The sequence below is a fragment of the Rhipicephalus sanguineus genome, chromosome 2 (genome assembly GCF_013339695.2).
Source record: "Rhipicephalus sanguineus isolate Rsan-2018 chromosome 2, BIME_Rsan_1.4, whole genome shotgun sequence".
Lineage (NCBI taxonomy): Eukaryota > Metazoa > Arthropoda > Arachnida > Ixodida > Ixodidae > Rhipicephalus > Rhipicephalus sanguineus.
Window position 1 is genome coordinate 218,240,354 of NC_051177.1, and position 19,692 is coordinate 218,260,045.

Below are 19,692 nucleotides of genomic sequence, written 5' to 3' on the forward strand. Positions count from 1 at the left end.
CTCACGGATCCCCCTGAGCAAAGGCAGAGGTCTTCACGACAACCAATTCTTTTCCACGGAACTACCACCATAATAATTGTTCTGGGTCTATACAATCACCGCTTACGGTAAATTTCACAAAAATTGATCTCTGCGTTCTTGTCTTAACTCCCCTTACATAAATGGCATAGATGCGCATAAACCAACTCGTCCCAGGTTTTTTACGGCCTTTCTGTCCTTTATATGCTATTAGTTTTTAGGTTTTATAAATATCTGCTTAGTAACTTGTAACAGCTTCGCGCGACAGATACCATTCTTTCCGAGCACACACATTTATAAATCGACTGATGTTCACTGATCCGTCCAGGTAATCGGATACCGTACAGACTGTATGCGCAATGCATTTTGTGTACCATGTACCATCTACCATCGTGTCTACCATGTACCATCGTGGTCTTGATAGTGGAGCCTTCAGTGTTCCTTCAAAAATCGGGCGTCCCCGAGTGCACCACTGTGTCTTTGACGAAAGCCACTGGGCGCTGAAATACGCGACTTGGTATTGCTTTCCAGCGTTATCTGGTCCGTTCACTTACCCGAAAGCAAGACGAACTGCCAAATGTGTCCACTTGCTGTTGCAAATGCAATGCCACCCGGATGTAACTGCGCGTGCTTCCAACGCAACTTTGTGTCATTTTGCTGGGCGTTCTTAATGTTGGCTTGTCTTGTGATTTAATTACACTAATATGGCGTATATTCATGTTCTCATAATGCTTGTGCGTGTTAAATCTGCGTTTAGTCGTCTCCACCCAAGCGAGATATGTCTTCATAAAGTGAAACAATAAATAACAAGTAAACGCACCTATCCCCCATGAACGAGTTTAATGAAGAATGAACACATAAACTGCTATGGCTTTATTAAGAGAACTTATCGTATAATGTTCACCGTCTTCATTGGTCTTTTTTCAGTCGGCAACACTGCTAACGGAGCCTACTGACAGCGTAAAATGAGCGCCCAATGTGTCAGCGGCGATTCGCTACAAGTTTTACATGTAACATTGGCGGGCAACCTCAGTCTGGTGCTGTTGAAATTTCGCTTCCCGAAACCGACGTGTAGTCTTGTACTTCCGACAGGCCTTTCTCCAAAACAGGGAATGCATTCTACGATGGTGTCGTGGCAGCTATCTTCTGGACGAGAGCACTTCTGTTCACTTTGCCAATCTCGTTCTTCGGCAAAGAGTCGAAGAGGAAGACGCCGCCGTACAGATGCTTATGGACAGCCATATTTTCTGCAAGAACGGAAGAGGACAATGCCTGTATACCTTCTGCTGCATCGCAGTAGCATAATTACGAGCAGTTACTTTTTCAGACATAAGAGGGGAAAAGCTTCATGAACGATAAGCAGTGCAAGCCGTGTAATGTAACACAAGAAAATCGCTTCCACATAGTCACAATGACCTCACATGTATTTCACAATTTTGTAAACTTCCTATGCGACTTCGAGAACGTCAGTGCAAGGTCATGAGATTGGTATTGTAGTGTTTGCATTGTTTCGAAAGTGCGGATACTAACATTGCCGCGAAATAGTTCCTGTATCTGCTAAAAGGGAAACTCAAAAGGTTTTTCAGAATCAAGTTGTAAGCACACGCTTGCACATCCGAACACCCCTAAAGGTCCGTCCACGTTAGCGACACGGTGGCTCGTCTGCGCCTTTGTCAGGCTGCTGTTCGCGGGTGGCTTGGCTCGTGCCCGTGAAGCTATTCTCACCGTTTGGATAATATTTGGAGGAGCCGTTTTTGTGGAGTTGTGAGGCAGGCGTACCACAGCGTGGCCAATCAGCCATGGAGCAGTGTTCTGTATAGCAATGTTCGAGAGTTGCCGGCATCCCGGCATGCTTTCACGATGGTGATTGCCGTACCAATCATCGAAATTTTCACTAGGCCACTTCGGCCTACTTCAAAGCTGTAGCTCACCGCACTTCAGAACTAACCGCCGATGCTCATTAACCACAATAGTTTGTTACCGTCGCTGTTGTTTGACCTTTTCTTCGAAATAATTCCACGCAACAAAGAACAAAAAATTCAGCACGCCCAAACTTCTTCTTTAGGACTGGTACACGATGGCGCTTCACTTCGTTAGGTTAAAGGGACCCCGAAACCGTTTTGACGATACCGGAAGATGCATTGGAGCCGGTAAAGCGGATCATTTGGAGACCAGTTAAGCTCTCTCCGTCAAGTATGTAATTTGTTACAAGACTTTGAAGGGACACTAAAGGCAAATAAAAATTTATGACAGAGCGAAAGCTCAATGTATGACAACGTCGAAAACGACAATATTATCAACAGCAGTGCCCTACTTACCTAGAAATTAAGCGAAATTTACCACACGATGAGCGTCACGAGTAGGACATTTTGGAAGTGATCCCGACGACGTGAGAGAGTCCCACTACGATTAATCACTAGTAATAGAACTAGCTGCAATAAAAAAAGAACCTTCCGTGCATCAAGAACCGTAATAAAACGCTGCTTGTTCGTTTCTGTTTGATTCATGAAAAAAGGAAACTCTTTGGCGTTGCCATGGGGAACGGCGCGCGTGGTTCAAAGGTTCCGTTTTCGCCGAACTGCGCTTCGCCCGGCGCCAAGCTTCGCTCACGCGGTCGCTTCTCAGTGGTAGTATCGGTATCGCGTACTGCCGCGTGTGTTTTGCACGCTCGTGAAAGTCGCTCTGACAAAAAGTTCGACAAAATACCGCATGCGTGTGATGTTGCCGGATGCCCGAATGGTGCACGCCGCCAGTGCACGTCGCCGCGCAGTAAAGGCGGGCAACGTTGGGCACGGCAACAGTGACGTGCGAAATACCGCTTTCAGGCGGGTGATTTGAAGTGCGCTAACGCGATGTGGACCACTAAACCGTGATTTTGTTTCAAAATAAGCACTTCCTTGGCACAAAAATAGCACTACGACATTTCTGGACCGCTATTTCAACAAGCAACTTCGACTTAATATTTGCCTTTAGTGTCCCTTTACACATACGAATTGCTACAGATCGCAGCGGTTCAGCCGGATCAGCTTTCAATTTCGCGCCTCCATTCTACACAGAACTGTTCCATTGGACATAATACCGACGACCGATGTGATTGGATATGTCCAATCTACGTCACCTCCGCTGGACAGCGAGCATCGTCTGCCTGTGTTGCAACGTGCTCCGTGTGGACGTGCGCTGCACTACAGTGGTTATCTCGAGGTTTCTTCTGTCGGACACCATAAATTGCCTTAGCTGCACTGTGCGCTGCAAATCTAGTAATTGGTGACTTGTAAAGCTACGACATCGTGTCAGGCTTGTAAGGCACCTGGCGAGCGGAGTCGCTTCAGCTCGTCAGTGCAGTAAGCGTTGGGCTCTCGCTATCCATCAACGCCAGGATCCACGCGTCTGCTGCTGCAACTTCACTCAGAAGACACAACCACAGTGCCCGAGTTTACGCTTATCGATAATCTTTCTGAAGCACATTTTGTTTGTCCGCATAAGTGGCGTTTGCAGAATGTCGGCGTACATGAGAATAAAATCAGAACAGCTGGCAGTGTTCCAGCATCTGCTGGAGAAGATCTCAACCACTCAGTGACGCGCTTCGTCTCCGCCGAGCGCGCTGCCATCGCTAGTGATGGTGCCGCGTTCGGCCAGTTAAAGAGAGAAGGCAGCACTGAGAAGGAAGGTTACAAATAATTGCCCGCAGCTGTCTTGATAAAAGGTGCGTCACTTATTTATGGTGCAATTCATCCGATACTGCTGTAGCGTAAACGCCGACAAAATTTCAAAAAAACATTGCAGGGTTTTTTTAACGGCAACAACTTTCTTGCTATCGCAGAAAGCTTTTCTTGGCAATGAAACGAAGGCTAGAGAGCCGAATTGGGCGTCCGATACCGCTAATAAATGCATTACGACGTTGTGTCCATGTTTTCTATGTGCGAAATAAAATAAGTCGCCGTTTCGCCTCAAGGACGCAGGAATTAATGCGACAACAAAAAATTGGAATGTCATCCGAACAAAGGGTAGCAGCCTCAAGCAAACACTGCCGCTGTAGCGAGCGAAGTGACCTTCCTGCGGTCTTTGGCTTCAGCGGAAACATTGCGATGAAAGCACAACACGTACGAAGCTGCGAGTCATCTCTTGAGCCTCCTCGAAAGACAGGCGCGCGAGCACAGGCGGCCGTGCCCTGTAGGTCAAAGTACAGGGCCGAGTCTCACCTGAATCTCACTTCGTACAACGTACGAAGGCATACGATGCTTTTACGCCATGAGCAGTACAATCTGAATTTTCTGTGCGGCATTGAGCTTCAATGTTGTAACCTGGCATATATTATACAGCGGCACTTCACGACTAATAGGAGAATTTTATGAATACGAACAAACACGCATTTTAGCTTAATTAGGCCTCGAAGTTTGAATTACTTCGGATTATCTCTTAAATTGCGAGCAGCAAAACATCTTCCAGGTAGTTTATCTCGCGATGCAATAGCATTACTGACGGTTGAACAGGCACGTAGGCAAGGGGTGGGAGCAGGGAAGCCTGCCCCCCCCCCCCCTACCTACCCCGTATTTCGTCCAGCCTTCAATATTCCCGGGCAACTTTTTTTCTTTTTGCCATGGAAAGGTTTTCTTTCGGACAAATAGGTCTTGCCCCCCACCCCGAAAAAAAAAATCCTGGCTACGTGCCTGTGGTTGAAGATTCTGAAGTGACAAAAATGCTGAAGTTTAATTATTTCTTAAATTTATATAACTTCTGATGGGACTCTCTGGCTGTTGCATCAGCATTCCAAGCGCGAGTCGGACTGCCCTAGGAGTGTCGTTTACAGTCAGGACAGAAGGGTGGAATAGGACAACGCCGCGGTTGATGGTGACAAGGAGAGACAAACACGCCCGCGGCGCGGCGCGTTTCTAGTCAGTCGCGGCTGAGAGCGGGTGCGTACGGGCGGAACTATAGCAACTCGAAAGGACGAAGCTGAATCGCGGTCAAACAGGTGTGTAACTATGTATTGTGGCGTGTATCGCTGTCGCAACAGCTACAGAAACACTGTCGTTAAGCTGCCAGAAATAAAATTATATGGATTTATATGGAAGGCTCACGAGAACGAGCGATGACAGCGTCGGATAAGGGCGGTGCGACGTGCGAGATGAACAGACGCTCTTAATTTTTTAATGCTTTCCTTGCTATTACTGCGCATATTTGCTCGTTGTGGTCATAAAGTCTGCCTTCTTTTAGTCCCGATGGAGGTCTTAGGCAGCTCGTGAAGCACCGAAACCGCATATGCAGTGCCCACTTCTTGCGCAATAATGAGAGAAGCTCGAAAGCCCTGCATTCTGCCTGTGTGTTCCGACACGTTTTCCTGCGTGCTATGGGAAAGGTGACAGCGTGACCCTGCGACGAAGCGTTAAACATCCTCGTATCTAGAAGGGGACGCGGCGATGGCCAGAGCCACGCGCATGACAGGTCTGTGCAGGATGTGTGCTTGCACTTGTTGACAAACATATACAAGGCGGCGATGAGCTTGCTTACACCATCTTCAGCGTCCACCCTTGCATCTGCACCTTGCTCCCACAATGTGCTATTGGGTCTATAGACAGCTGGGAAAATGTGCAGAAATCATTGAAAAGTCCGAAGGGAAGGAGCCAGCGTAAAAAAAAAAGTGAGAGGAACGAACGTTTTTTCTCTTGCTTAGCCCGAACACCAACTAACACACGCAGACTGATTAATAGCGAGAAGCCCTGCTGAATAGCGAGAATGGATGGAAAAGTCAAAGGTCGCTCTTCGCGTAATGGATGAGGGAAGAAAAAGCACGAGCCGAGCGTGCCGAGCGTTGGCGATGTTGCTGGATGGAGGCGCATCTTCGTCACAATGCCTTTAATTTAATGTAAATATTAGAAGACCTTGATAAAACTTTGATAACCTGAAGGCCAGGGGCGTAGCCAAGGGGGGGGGGGGGGCTTGGGGGTTCAACCCCCCCCCCCCCGAAATTTTTCAGTTTTGCTTGCGTATATATACGCAAGCAAAACTGAAAAATTTGTGCGTGTATATATATATACACGCACACATACAAACGCACGCACGAACATACATAAAGTATGGTTGAACCCCCCCCCCCCCCCCCCCCCCCGAAAAAAATTTCTGGCTACACCCCTGCTGAAGGCGGACGTCCTAGTCGACGCTCTTCACACACTTGCAACTGACTTCGAAGGGTCCCTTTGCTGACACAGTTTGCTCCCTGACGCCGCAAACATGGTTAGCGGCGTAAAGATCACTGCCGTGAAGAAGACTGCTTTTATTTTAAATAACTTTCTACGTATTCAGTTCCGCGGAATCGACACAATCACGAGCGCTGCTCGTTCCGCAATGCCATTGCTCTGCTCCCACCGAGCGGCGTTCGCAGCATTAGAGCTGTGCACGGGCCGTATTTCCGAGCCCGAGCCCGGCCCGGGCCCGCTGACTTTGTGGAAGGCCCGCCCGAGCCCGACGGCAAAGGGCCGCGAGCCCGCCCGGCCCGGCCCGGCGTACGAAAACACAATCCCGGGCCCGGCCCGGCCCGGCCCGGCTTTTTGAACGACATTTGAACGAGCAGGTATTGCATTTCTACATCGAGCGATTTTTTCACAGAACGAAGGCAATTTTTTTATTGTCCTTTTTACCGGGCTTGGCTGGCAGAGGAAAAACGGAACGCGAGACAGCCGGCGCGTCACATCCACTCTTCTTCCGTGCTGCCAGAGTTCGCGTAGAGTAGTTACGAGTAAAGGCCAAACCCCATATGCGCCAAAATGCACGCGACAGCGACGAGCGACGAAACGGGCCGTTCGCGCGATGTATCGCGTGCTCGAAATCGCGCGATCGCTCGGTTTTTTTCACATTTGGAAACCATCGCTCATCACCCGGAAGTCACAAAACACCCGAACCGGATGTACATCAGCGACGTACTAAGCAATGTACTAAGCACATCTGCTGTACACCAACAAATAACGTAATAATTATCCACGTGCATATAAAAAAGTACTGCGAGACAACGGTAAACGTTTTACGTACCAACATGCAACAAATATTTTATTTGCATTGCATACCTGCGACAGCGCGGCACTTTTGCTGTACAAGTAGACGGCCTTGTGCCAGCAACAATGGAGTTCGCTCGCCAAAGCCATCACGAGTATGGGATATGCCCATGTAAGCGTCAGCTTGCACGAAGGCGATCTACATCGGGTCGCTCGTCGCTGTCGCGTGCATTTTCACTCATATCGGATTTGGCCTTAAATCTATCGCGAACAGTCGGGTGGCGCCGTCACTAGCTCAGGTGGTGTTACTTCTCTGTTCGTCGGAGTGCAACAGGGGCAGTGCTTTACCTGCTCACCTTTTGTTTAAAGCAGCGAATGGAAAGGAAAAGCGGAAAAGGGCGGTCGCGGAAAACGCGCTGTATGCGTGCTGGAAAACAATTCCCGCTCATTCTTTATATTTCGGGCTTCAGTCGGGCTTTGCGCCGGGCCCGAGCCTGGCCCGATAAAACTCCAAGTAGCCCGAGCCCGGCCCGGGCCCGAGGTGAAAATACGTCGGCCCGCCCGAGCCCGGCCCGCGGGCCGGGTCGGGCTCGGGCTTTCGGGCTACCCGGAGCCCGTGCACACCTCTACGCAGCATGCCGCGACGGGATCACGCGCGCGGCCGCTACTCGCGGCGCTGACTGTCCTAGCGCCGCAGCGCCACCATACCAGCTGTCGAGGCCTATTGTGACAAAGATAGCCAGCAAATAATGGCGTCACGGCAGCCGCTTTTGCCACGAAACGACATTAGCATAAAGAGGCTGGCTGCAATACTAGGACGCGACGACGCGTTTACGAAGTCGCTGGCGACAGCGTTGCGGTGCAGTGTGCTAGTTTAATTACGGCGAATAAACATAAAGAAAATAACGACAATGGCATGGGTGTTGGCACTTATATGGGCACAGATAATGCAGGCTTTTCAAACTTGGTGTCAAGCTCTATGTTACTTTGGCAAGCGCGCTATTTTCTAAAAATAATGAGCCCACCCGAGAAGGTAGCGTTTGACGCATGCGCATAGGTAACCCCTAGGGCAGTGGTTCTCAGCTATGGATGTTTCGGAGCTCTTGTGGACTGATGATGGACCCCTTGCAGTGAGAGAAAAGGGGGGGGGGTCGTAAATTAACGCAACATGCAGTGTTAAATAGGTGCCTTTTATTTATCCCTGGCAAAGAATGGTCATACTAAAGTGCGACACCAATTCGATCTCAACAACTTGTCAAAACGTTGTGCGGTCTGCAGCCACATTCAAGCTGCTTCTAGCTATGTTTGCCCTTCGAATATGCAAGCCTGGAAAAAGCATGCTCTAGCTCTCCTGCATATGTCATGGAAAACTGCAACAAATGAATTACAGGCATCTCATGGAGAAGGGGAAACGTAAGCCAGGTCCGCCGCAATGCAAAGTTGTTATGCGTTGAAGCATATAAAAAAATTAGAAGGGGCTGCTGTCCCGGGACACAGTGTGGCTCTAAAAAAATTACACATCATCTCCCCCGACGGGCAACCATGGTGGGATGCGAAAGCATCGCGCGGGATGCACATCGAGTTTCCGTTTCTCTTATGTGACTTATGCGAGGTTGGTTGTCGAGGCGTTTAAATCCCCGCTTGCCGACGCTGACGTTTAGGTTCGGCTTCCCGAGCCTTCCTCTGCTCCGCGGCGGGGGCGCTGCCGCTGCAACTAGCACCGACGTTGACGTTGTTCATGGCGTTTCGCACACCGTTGCACAGAGAGAGAATGACGGAAGCACAGCGAACGCGCGCTTTCGCAGCCTCGCAGCTTCGAGATTCTCTTGCCGGCGTGGCCTATTACGTTCAGCTTCGCGAACGTCCATAGCGCCGTTGCGAAGGAGAGTGCAACGCTTGCCGGCATTGCCGTTGAGCGCACAGCTGTGGCGGAGAGAGAGAAACGGGAGAGGAGAAACGAAGCGCAGGCAGCGCTCACGCCACCTCCTCGCGCACACGCAAGGAGAGGGGGCAGAGTTGGCGCATGCGCAGTATGGGTGCGGACGCCGCAGCACGGACACTGCCCCGAGCATACGATGCTTTCGCATCTAAAACACGTTGTACAGCGAAAGCTGTTATGAGGTCGCAACAAGGGCCGTTTTTGGCGCCGTAGTTGTTCGCCGCCGCCTCCGCCACCGCCGGTGTCCGTAACCACTATCGCGCGAAATACGAAAAAAAGACTAAATAAGAAAAAAATATCCTGGATGGAACGAGGTTCGAACCTGGGCCCTCTACGTGGGAGCCCAGTATTCTACCTCACAGCCATGTCGGTGCTTGAAACTGCCTTGCAGAAAGACCCTATAGAGGCTTAATGTCGGGAAGGAACCACATTAACATGTGTAATGTAGTGTGGTAGAAGAGTAAAATAAAAACCAGACGTCACGCAACGCGAATTCTGTAACAGGGCGCCACACAATGCGAATTGCGCAACGAGCGGGTTGTTGAATGTTTACAATCCATTACAAAGGGCTCTGCCATAATTCTTCATCGTCATCAGCCACAGCATCAACAAAGTGCACCTAATGCCTTACAGGTGTTCAGCGGGTACCATGGTTCTCCGCAGAATGACGAAAAATTGCATAGTGACTGTTTCCCTACTTCACAAAAATTATGATTATTTATAGCGCAGTGGGTTCCACGCAAGTGCACTTCTATTGGTTGCCAAGAAAGCCCATAAGGCTCCCATGATTCATTTCCTCAGGGTCTCAATAAACTTATTTCCCTCTCTCTCCTTTTCAATTTAACGTATGTCATCAAGCGTGGTGGGAGAGCTAAAGAACGACCTGGCGTCACATAATGCGAATTACGTAACTAGTGGGTCGTTTAAAGCTTCCATCCCATTACAAAGGGCTCAGCCATAATTCTTCATCGTCATAAACCGTCGCATCAACGAAGTGCACAGAATGCCTTAAAGATGGTAACTCGCTTCTCCGCAGAATGACGAATAATGTCGTGGTGGGTGCTTTTCAAGTTCACAAAATTATGATTTGTGGCGTAGTGGGTACGTTGCTAGTGTACTTGTATTAGTAACCACAAGAGAGTTTACAACGGGCTCTAGAAATGCCGCTCTTCCAGCTTTCGCTGTGACTGTGCTGCGCTTTCCGCGCAGGCCTGGCGTTTTCTTTTTTCTTGAGTTCGAAGATGGGACCCCCTGGGGTCCGCGCATCACCCTTTGAGAAACGCTGCCTTAGGGCATCGTGCCGTAAAGCTTTAGGTGGCCTATTTTAATGCTGCTCAATGATTGATACATTGTGATGAGCACATAGACCACACGTATGAAAAAAGGGGAGTAGCGATGCCACAATGATGAGAACGGCAGTGACGCCACATTTTCATGTGGCGAGACCATGTGATTTTACATATAAAACATGCATCGTCTTTGTGCGTCTGACTGCATGTTGGCACGCTGTTAGGGTGGCTAACGCTGTAGTTGCGTAAATTGAAAGCTGATGAGATGGCGCTGGTTCAGAAAACATCCAGAATACGAATTTAAGAGTGCCCGCAAAATATTGTTTGGCCTCATTGTTAAAGCCATCACGCCAGGCACGAACCCTTTTACCTGCAGCGTGAAAGACTTAATCGTAAAAGATACGTTTGCACAGAGTTACACAAAATAAAAGGCATGAAATTCTACAGTTCGAGTATTTTGTGACGTTTTGCTTGAACCACACACAGTCTGTTCTCTTACGTATCGCCATCGGCGAATACAACTTTCATATATGAACTTTACTGCAACAAGAAGCTTTGGAATTGTGAACAAAGATATATCTCAGGACTAATAAATAATTAGGGATTATTTGGGGAATGGTGTATCGAGGTCAACAAACCTGCAATGGTAGCTTGAATCCTTTCCCGAAAGTCCGAATGGTCAACAATCATTTTCTTGTCCTTGGGCACGACGGCGGCTGCAGGCGCCTCTCCGTAGCGGGGGTCAGCCAGCCCCACCACCGCCACCTCAGCGATGTCTTCCGGGTGTTCCTGAAGTAAGAGTTCCTCCAGTTCGGCTGGAGCAACTTGGTTCTCCATGCACTTTATCATTTCCTTCAGCCGCTGTACGAAGAAGAAGCGTCCATTTTTGTCGTAGTAACCTGCGTCACCTGTGCGATACACACAATCGGTATTAGACGTTCCCGGCAGAAGGAGAAGCCGACGAAAGGGTGCCGCGCACGTAAGCATTCAAAGGCTCGTGTATATAGGCGAAATACATGTGGCGAAACGGATCCTTGGGCGAATTATTTGCGCTGTTAAAATCATCAACGTGTCACCAGTGTGATCTCTCTCTTTCTACACACACACAAACACACACACACACACACACACACACACACACACACACACACACACACACACACACACACACACACACACACACACACACACACACACACACACTCACTCACTCACTCACACACACACACACACACACACACACACACACACACACACACACACACACACACACAGATATATATATATATATATATATATATATATATATATATATATATATATATATATATATATATATATATTGTTGCGTGAATGACGACTCGGTAGACTAGACCGTAGACTATTTACACGATATATTTTCAGTAGCCGTTGCAGCGCTGACCGGTTCAGCTCAGAGCCCGAGCGGAGAGAGATCTTCCTTCTCCTCGTCCGGCACACACGCGCAATGGTTCAAGGGGCTGGCAATATGCATGTAGCATAATCCCCGGCTGCAGAAGCGCCGTCTCGGCGCATCAGATGTCAACGTCACTTGGAGAGTGGTAGGGCTTCAAGCGTGCGACATGTACGATATCGCTGGCCTGTATTGAAGATGAAGGCGACGAGGCGACAGGAGCGATTTCATAGGTTACAGGGGTAACCGCACGAAGGACTCTGTATGGACCTGTGTATCGAGACATTAGTTTTTCCGACATCCCAACGTGCCGGGTGGGAGACCACAGCAGGACCAAAGAACCGGGCGAGAAGTGAACGTCTCGGTGCTTGCGATCGTACAACCGCCGTTGGTTTTCTTGAGAAGTCAAGAGGCGAGTGCGGGCGGTTTCACGTGCATGAGCAGCCCTGGTGATAGCGTCAAGGGCATATTCGCTGGTCGGTTCGGCGGGAAATGGGATGATGGTGTCTAGGGGCAACGTTGGTTGTCGGCCGAACAACAGAAAGAAAGGAGAGTAACCGGCAGTGTCGTGGCGCGAAGAATTGTACGCAAATGTCACGTACGGCAAAGCAAGGTCCCAGTCAGAGTGGTCGGAGGAAACATACTTCGCAAGCATGTCTGTAAGTGTTCGATTGAGACGCTCGGTTAGGCCATTTGTCTGCGGATGGTAGGACGTAGTGAGCTTGTGCCTCGTTTCACATGACTGCAGAATGTCGGCTATGACCTTCGACAGAAATGTGCGGCCACGGTCCGTAAGCAGCTGGCGTGGAGCTCCATGTTGCAAAATCACGTCGTGTAGGAGGAAGTCGGCGACATCTCTGGCGCAGCTTGTTGGAAGAGCTCTTGTGATGGCGTAGCGCGTGGCGTAGTCTGTGGCCACAGCTATCCACCTGTTGCCGGAGGAAGACAGGGGAAACGGGCCAAGTAGGTCTAAGCCAACGCGAAAGAACGGTTCTGACGAAATGTCAAGGGGTTGAAGGCACCCGGCGGGAAGCGTCGATGGTGTCTTGCGGCGCTGACATTTCTCACACGCCGCAACGTATCTTCTCACGGAGCGTGCAAGCCCTGGCCAAAAGAAGCGTCGGCGGATCCGGTCGTAAGTGCGCGATACACCAAGGTGACCGGCCGTTGGAAGGTCATGAAGTTCGTGAAGGACAGCCGAGCGGAGGTGTTTCGGAATAACAAGCAGCAGGGCTGGTCCATCTGGGTGAAAATTGTGGCGGTAGAGTGCACCATCTTGGAGGACGAACGAGCGATGGGACCGGTCGGTAGACGATGATTCTAGGCGTTCGATGATAGTACGCAAGGACGCATCTCTGCGTTGTTCGTCGCCGATGTTTGTCAGTAAAGAAACGGAAAAGACGCAAGCGTCGGCGTCGGTGTCAGGGACGCTGCTCGATTCATCGACCGGGTAGCGGGACAGGCAGTCTGCGTCCTGGTGTAGGCGGCCCGACTTGTACGTCACTGTGTAGGTATATTCTTGGAGTCGCAGAGCCCAGCGACCAAGCCGGCCCGTAGGATCCTTTAGTGAGGAAAGCCAACAGAGCGCATGATGGTCCGTTATTACAGAGAAATGCGTGCCATATAAATATGGGCGGAACTTCAAGACTGCCCAGACAAGAGTGAGGCATTCACGCTCTGTAATGGAATAGTTGCGCTCGGCAGCTGTAAGTAGGCGGCTGGCGTAGGCGATAACGCGGTTGCGTCCCTGTTGTCGTTGGGCTAGGACGGCTCCGATCCCGTGACCACTAGCATCGGTTCGGACCTCAGTCGGAGCGGATGGGTCAAAGTGGGCCAATATAGGCGGCGTTGTCAAAAGTGTGACGAGGCGAGAAAAAGCGGCGGTTTGAGCGGGACCCCACGTAAAAGGCACGTCTTTCTTCAGAAGTTCAGTGAGTGGTCGAGCGATTGTTGCAAAATCTTCCACGAACCTTCTGAAGTAGGAACAGAGTCCCACAAAACTCCGGACGTCCTTCGCTGATTGGGGTACAGGAAAACTCTTGACTGCACGAATTTTCTCTGGGTCCGGCTGCACACCAGAAGCATCGACGAGGTGGCCCAAGACGGTAATCTGCCGGCGGCCGAAGTGGCACTTCGAGGAGTTCAATTGGAGGCCAGCTCTGCGGAAGACGTCAAGAATAGCTGCCAAACGCCGAAGGTGGGTCTCAAATGTAGGCGAATATACAAGGACATCGTCGAGGTAACAAAGGCAGGTTGTCCATTTGAATCCTTGTAGCAGAGAGTCCATCATACGCTCGAACGTGGCTGGGGCGTTGAACAGACCGAACGGCATAACCTTGAAGTGGTATAGGCCATCCGGAGTTACAAACGCAGTCTTTTCTTGGTCTTTCTCATCCATAGCAATCTGCCAGTAGCCAGAGCGTAGGTCTATTGAAGAAAAGTAGCGCGCGCCGTGTAGGCAGTCAAGAGCGTCGTCAATTCGAGGTAAAGGGTAAACGTCCTTTTTCGTAATTCGATTCAGATGGCGGTAATCAACGCAGAAGCGCCACGTGTCGTCTTTCTTTTTAACGAGCACGACGGGTGACGCCCAAGGGCTCGATGAGGGTTCAATAATGCCTCTGGCTAGCATCTTGTTCACTTCTTGTTGAATGACCGTGCGTTCGCCGGCAGACACCCGATATGGTCGGCGGTGAATGGGAAGAGAATCACCGGTGTTGATGCGGTGCTTTACAAGAGAAGTCTGGCCTAGTGGTCGATTATCGCCGTCGAAGATGTCGCGGTAAGAAGCTAAAAGGCGGGTTAGAGCGGCTGACTGCTCAGGTTCGAGGTCCGGGGCGATCATGTGACGCAATGCCATGTCGAGGTCTGTGTTATCCGGCGGCCGACAAGGAACATCTGAGCACACGTCGGCAGCGAAAATGGTGACGTGGTCATCTGATAAGGATCGGAGCGTGGCGACTGAGATGCCTTGGGGTAGCACTTGCTTCGTGAAGCCGAAATTTACAACAGGGAGATGTATCCGGTTAGCGGCTAAGGTGACAACGCAGTGTGGTACAGTGATGTCGCGCGCCAAAAGGACATCAGCAATAGGCGTGACGACGTAGTCCCCGTCAAGCACCGGTGAAGACGTTGCCAATTCGACGAATGTTAGGGCTTTAGGCGGCATGCGGATAAATTCTGTGGTACAGAGGCTGTTATGGAGTTTGGGGCTAGTATCTGGCAGAAGAGGAAGCTCCAAGCAAAGAGTACCGGCAGAACAGTCGATCAGGGCAGAATGTGTCGAGAGGAAGTCCATCCCCAAGATGAGGTCGTGAGGGCAACTGCTGAGCACGGTAAAGAGGACGGGAACGTGGCGGCCGGCAATGCTTATTCGAGCGGTACACATGCCCGTGACGGCAACAGTTCCGCCATCGGCGACGCGTACGGCTTTAGTTGTAGCAGGTGTCAGTACTTTCCTAAGTCGACGGCAGAGATGCGCGCTGATGATGGACACCTGAGCTCCAGTATCAATTAACGCCGTCATAGAAATACCGTCCACTTGAAGATCAATTAAGTTCGTGTTCGTAGTGAGCGTCAACGGAGGATTTGGTTCAGAGGACAATGATGCAGCACTACCTCCAGGAGCTGCACGACCTAGTTTTCCGTCCGGGACGAGACGTAGTTGGGCGGCGAGGTATAGCGGCGTTGTTGAGGCGACGGGGAACGACGGCGTTGGGGCGACGGGGACCGAGCAGTAGGGCGGCCGTTGGGTGCGTCAGAGGCAGCGTACGTACGGCTGGGAGAATACTGGCGAGGTGTAGCGTATGGGCGAGTAGGCGACGAAAATTGGCCCCAATAAGGCGGCGTCCAGGTGGTGCGGCAGTGACGGGAGACATGACCCACCCGGTGGCAGCGGAAGCAGATGGGTTTGTCGTCGGGAGTTCTCCATTCCGATGGGTTGCGGGATCTCGGAGGAAAATAGGAGTCACTGCGTGGTGCACTCGTGGGCGTCGGTCGGTATTCGGGTCGAGAGACGGAGCAGGCGACAGGAAAACCGAGATTGGCAATTTCTTGCCGCACGACGGCCTGAATAACAGAGACCGTGGGGGGTGCTTGGACAGCGGCTTGGTCGAAGGGAGGTGTGTGGAAGGGCGCTGGACTTGCCGCTTCAAGCTCCCGTCGAACGATCCGGGTCACATTCTCCTCAAAGGGTGGGGTGGCGCCGAGATCGGAGCACGTTGACGTGACAGCCGTGTTCGGTAGCCGAGCGAATTGAGGCACTACGCGGCGGCTTTTGGCCCTTTCGAAGCGGCGGCATTCCTTAATGATGAGGTCGATGGTCGAGACATTTGTGTAGACGAGCAAATTGAAAGCGTCGTCCGCGATGCCTTTGAGTACGTGGCCCACCTTGTCAACCTCGGACATTTGCTCGTCCACTTTTCGGCACAGCGCGAGTACATCCTGAATATACGAGACGTACGACTCGGTCGATGACTGGACACGGGTTGCAAGTTCTTTGCGTGCTGCCACTTGGCGACCGGACGGGTCTCCAAAGATGTCGCGCAGTCGCTCCTTGAAAATGTCCCAGCTGGTGAGCTCGGTCTCATGAGTCTCGAACCAGACACGCGGGGTGCCTCCCAAGTAGAAGATTACGTTGGCAAGCATCATGGTGGGGTCCCATCGGTGAGTTTGGCTAACACGCTCGTACATGCTGAGCCAGTAGTCAACGTCAAGGCCAGCTTGGGCGGAAAATGTACCGGGGTCGCGGGGGTGGGACACCGTAAGGTACGTTGTGGTTGACGCCGCAGCTGTAGACGGAGACGGGCTGTTGGTAGTGGTAGCCATGGACGAATACTGGACGGTGAGGCCGCTGCGAAGCTTCGTGGTGAGGACGGGGAACGCTCCACCTCCACCAAATATGTTGCGTGAATGACGACTCGGTAGACTAGACCGTAGACTATTTACACGATATATTTTCAGTAGCCGTTGCAGCGCTGACCGGTTCAGCTCAGAGCCCGAGCGGAGAGAGATCTTCCTTCTCCTCGTCCGGCACACACGCGCAATGGTTCAAGGGGCTGGCAATATGCATGTAGCAATATATATATATATATGTATATATACATATATATATATATATATATATATATATATATATATATATATATATATATATATATATATATATATATGTATATAAATAAACATACCGGGTGTTCCAAGTTAACCTTTATGGTTTTGTTCAAATTAAGCACTGGGAAGAACTTGAAAACCACATTTGCAGATATGTTATGTATCCAGGGAGACACAACACAAAGTGAGACAATAATTATCGCTGTCAGCCGCCCATTTAACTCAGATTGAATAATTAACTTTTTAATTAGCGCAGCAAGCGGGCATGTTTGTATTGAAAAGTTGGAGTCAGGCGCGTTTCTACACAGTTCCACTTGGACGAATTGTTCTAGCACGTCTGTGCCCCGAGATATCCCGCTGCAAAGTTTAATCGCGGTTTGCATGATTACGCATGCAATACAGTGAGCAGTGGCGCAAAGCTCCTCCCCGATGCGCCGCGGTAGTTGCGTGCGGCGTTCAATAAGACAGCGGGTCGAACGCAAAGGAAACGATGATAACGGTTACCCTTTTGCTACCGGCTGGCGATAGCAAGCAATGACTGCTCGTCACACTGGGGAGGAGCTTTGCGCCAGTGCTCACTGTCTTGCATGCGCAATCGTGCAAAGTGCGATTAAACTTTGCAGCGGTATATCTCGGGGCACAGCCATGCTAGAGGAATTCTTCCAAGTGGAATTGTGTAGAAATGCGCCTGCCTCATACTTCTCAATACAAACATGCCCGCTTGCTGCAATAATAAAGAGTTAATTATTCAATCTTAGTTAATTGGGCGGCTGACAACGATAATTATTGTGTCACTTTGTGTCCCCCTGAATACATATCTGCAAATCTGGTTTTCACGTTTCCGTGCTTAATTTTAACAAATCCATAAAGCTTAACTTTGAACACCCGGTATATATAACACATAGTAAACACTGATGCTCGATACGTACTCCTTCAAAGCGTCGTGAAATGCGAATATGAAGAAACACACATTCAAATTGGAATAGTTTTCTAACGTTTTGGCCGTTGTATATGTACCGGCTGTCTCAGCTAACTTGGACCACGATTTAAAAAAAAAAAAAACGATGGATGATCCCTCTATAATAAAATCGGTATAATACGAAAATGAAACGTGTCGTCCCAGAGGTAGTTGATTGTTTAAAGTGTAATTGATATATAAGAGCTCGTACAATATCTATTGTTGTTTGGCAGATATAGCACCGCTTGATGTAGACGCACCCACGTTGAAGCCTAGTGGCACATCTCCGTCCCGGCAACTAACGCCTATGATCATGATTGAACGCTTGCAGTAGCTGAAGTTGTTAACATATACCTGGACAATGCATATGGTGAATCCCGCGCAAAGATGGCATAACAAGCACATAGTAAACACTGATACTCAATACGTACTCCGTCAAAGCGTCGTGAAACGCGAAGAGAAACGCCACGCGCGTCGTGTCTTCCCTCCAGCCTGGCCGTTAGTTCTCACAGGGTGCGGGGAACGCGGTGCGGCAGCCAAGCGAGCATCGGAGAGGTATTTTTCAATATGAAGGGATGCTATGATTGAGGCTTGGGCTAAAGCCACCACCTCGCGGTGTTTTAAAGCGTTGACGAAATTACACTTGCTCGTAGCAGCGGCGCGTTGCTGGAAGTAATTGAGGAGGCCACGTACGGCTTTCTTCTGCCGCGTCCAGATGGCAACACCACCCCGCGAACCATAAAACCACGAACCATGGGCACTCTGAGAGGAAATTGTAAAATATGAAAGGCACGTTCGTGTAGCCTCCTCTATGTGTTTGGCGGCAGCGCAGTTTGCTGGAAGCATGCCAGCCATAGTCGCGGACAGAGAGGTCGTGGGTTCGACTGCTGTCAACGGAACTTTTTCTTATAGTTTTTTTTTCTTTCCCATCTGACGGCGTTCATTTTGCTGACGTATTTCCGCGACGGAAATATGCCATGAAAGTGTTGGTGGACCCCGGCATAAACACAAAAACCATGTGTTTAGGAAAGTTCTATCTGTTGTTTATTAGTGGTCGTGTGCACATACAGCATGTATTTTTTTTCATGACTCAGCGCTAATTACCTAACTTTATTTACTCAACTTTTTTATTCTTGCTCGAATCGGTAAAATATTAACTTTATGTTGTTCGTCGCCTGAAATAACCCCAGAATGAAGCATTTATTTCCTGCTGAAATCTGCGGGGTTGTTCTTTCCGAGAAAAAACAAAAGAGCGCGAAACACGCCAAATATGAAATAGACGCACGCTCGAGCGCCGCTACTCCAGCGCTTCCAAGCATTCTTTAGTTTTGGTCTTGTTGATTTCCTGGTGGACATCATGCAACAGCGTAAAGACCGCCGGCGGCCAAATGGACGATGGGATGACTATCCGGGCGCCTTTCAGCAGAACACCGTCAAACACAGAGCTCGTCTACCACAGAGGTGTACTTTGAGGGGTGCAGTACTATCTCGGACTTTTGTGACCAACCATGCTCGCAGAAGGAGGTGAGGGCCTTGCACTCGCCATCAGACTGTTGCGCCTGTCGCACATCCCTGAGGCCGAGTGGCAAGACTTCCGCCATGCAGCCACTACCTGTTCTGCAAAGACTTCCACCGTGTCTAGCGGAGTGGATGCCTTGCGGGTGATGCGCGAAAAGGTATCTGCCGTGCTTTCCTGTCACGTGCAGCACCCGGAACTGGTATCGCATGGTCATCACCCGTAGTCTCTGAATACAAGGTGGCGACATGCCCATCTGCATCTTGCCCAGGAGTGAAACGAATGGCAGATGGTCAGTCTCGATGTCGAAGGTGATGCCACGGACGAAGACATCGAGCCTTTGGATAGCCCACGTCGTTGCCAAAGCTTCTTTTTTGGTTCGGCTGTAACGCTGTTCGGTTTCGCTCATTGACCTCGAAGTGAATGCGACTGGGCGGCGCTCTCC

The 19,692-nt window shown here is 50.2% G+C and overlaps 1 protein-coding gene across 1 annotated transcript in view; it reads right to left on the reverse strand.

The window, feature by feature from the left end:
* Positions 1-855: 855 nt before the first annotated feature.
* Positions 856-19,692, reverse strand: part of LOC119382233 (uncharacterized) — a 286,762-nt gene continuing 267,925 nt past the window's right edge. Inside the window, exons 6-7 of the mRNA XM_049412767.1 lie at positions 10,871-11,140; positions 856-1,265 (exon numbers count right to left, since the gene is read on the reverse strand). Of these exons, the coding sequence (XP_049268724.1) occupies positions 1,138-1,265; positions 10,871-11,140 (398 nt within the window). The 3' untranslated portion in view covers positions 856-1,137. The remainder of the gene's footprint in view (positions 1,266-10,870; positions 11,141-19,692) is intronic.